This window comes from Egretta garzetta, unplaced genomic scaffold, assembly GCF_000687185.1.
Source record: "Egretta garzetta isolate BGI_Z169 unplaced genomic scaffold, ASM68718v1 scaffold265, whole genome shotgun sequence".
NCBI lineage: Eukaryota > Metazoa > Chordata > Aves > Pelecaniformes > Ardeidae > Egretta > Egretta garzetta.
Genome location: NW_009259789.1, coordinates 1,764 through 2,999, shown reverse-complemented (window position 1 = coordinate 2,999; position 1,236 = coordinate 1,764). Strand labels below are relative to the sequence as shown.

Here is a 1,236-nt window from a genome sequence, read left to right as displayed (position 1 = left end):
GAAAAGGCCGAGGTCCTATAGAAAAGGCCGAGGTCCTGTAGAAAAGCCCAAGCTCCTGTAGAAAAGTCCAAGCTCCTGTAGAAAAGCCTGAGGTCCTGTAGAAAAGCCCAAGCTCCTATAGAAAAGGCCGAGGTCCTGTAGAAAAGCCCAAGCTCCTGTAGAAAAGTCCAAGCTCCTGTCAGGACCCCCAGGAGGGTTATGGCAGACCCGAGCTCCTATAGAAAAGCCTGAGGTCCTATAGAAAAGCTGAGCCTTGCCCGTGGCCCAACGCTCACCCGAAGTCTCTCGGGCAGGTGCTGAGCCAGGATGGGTTTTGCCGAAGACAAAGTGTACGACTACATCTTGAAAAACCTCAACAATTTCAAGAACATCCGTGTGGCATCGCTGGCCGATTCCCTGAGCTGCCTGACCGATGCCGACAGAGTAATTCCTTGCTTTCCCGAGTCCTGCCGCCCTCCTTCCCCAATGTATAGCTCGGGCAATGTAGAGCTGCCCGACCTTTAAGCCCGAGCCTCTCTTAGACCGGCTGCGTGTTTTATTTTAGGATGAACTTCACACCCGGGAGGAAACGCGGGGCAGCCAGGCGACCGTCTATAGGTTTTACCAGCACCTGAAGTGCCGGCAGGGCTGGGTGCCGGATCTTATCGAGGCGCTGCGCCAGAACAACGCCGGGCACCTGGCTGACGAGCTGCAGCACGTATATGACTCCTGGCAAGCCTGTACGTAGCCTCCTTGTCCCTGGGTGCTGCCCTGGGGCTCTGGTGGAGATGAGGACCTCCTGGTGTCCGCTGAGCAGCTGGCCCTGGCTTCCCGGGGTCCTGGGGGTGCCTATGACCGTCCCTCCAGGATGTCCCTCACCCCAGGGATGACGGGGTCCTTGGTTGGAGGTGCTTGGGTTGGTGGCGGGCTCTGGTTTCCCACCTGGAGGGAAGATGGAAAAATGAACCATAGAATTGTTTAGGTTGGAAAAGACCTTTAAGATCATCAAGTCCAACCATTAAGCTAACCCTGCCATCCCACCACAAAACCCTGTCCCTAAGCACCCTGAAGGAAGGGGTACTGTGGGCTGGGTGACGTGGGGACAGAGCAGGGGCACACGAGGGGCTGCTACAGCTCCACGCTCATCCTCTCCCTCCTCTGCTTTGCCCCCCGACGACCCCGCTCACAAACTACCTTGGCTCCTGCAGGTCCCCCAGCTCCTGCCGCTGGCTCCTTCCCCCCCTCCGCCAACGGTTG

At 57.8% G+C, this 1,236-nt stretch overlaps 1 protein-coding gene across 1 annotated transcript in view; it reads left to right on the top strand.

Moving 5' to 3' along the window:
* Positions 1-294: 294 nt before the first annotated feature.
* MAVS (mitochondrial antiviral signaling protein) overlaps positions 295-1,236 on the top strand; it is a gene marked incomplete at its 3' end in the record, with an annotated part of 2,177 nt that continues 1,235 nt past the window's right edge. Inside the window, exons 1-3 of the mRNA XM_035895049.1 lie at positions 295-423; positions 545-719; positions 1,188-1,232. Of these exons, the coding sequence (XP_035750942.1) occupies positions 307-423; positions 545-719; positions 1,188-1,232 (337 nt within the window). The remainder of the gene's footprint in view (positions 424-544; positions 720-1,187; positions 1,233-1,236) is intronic.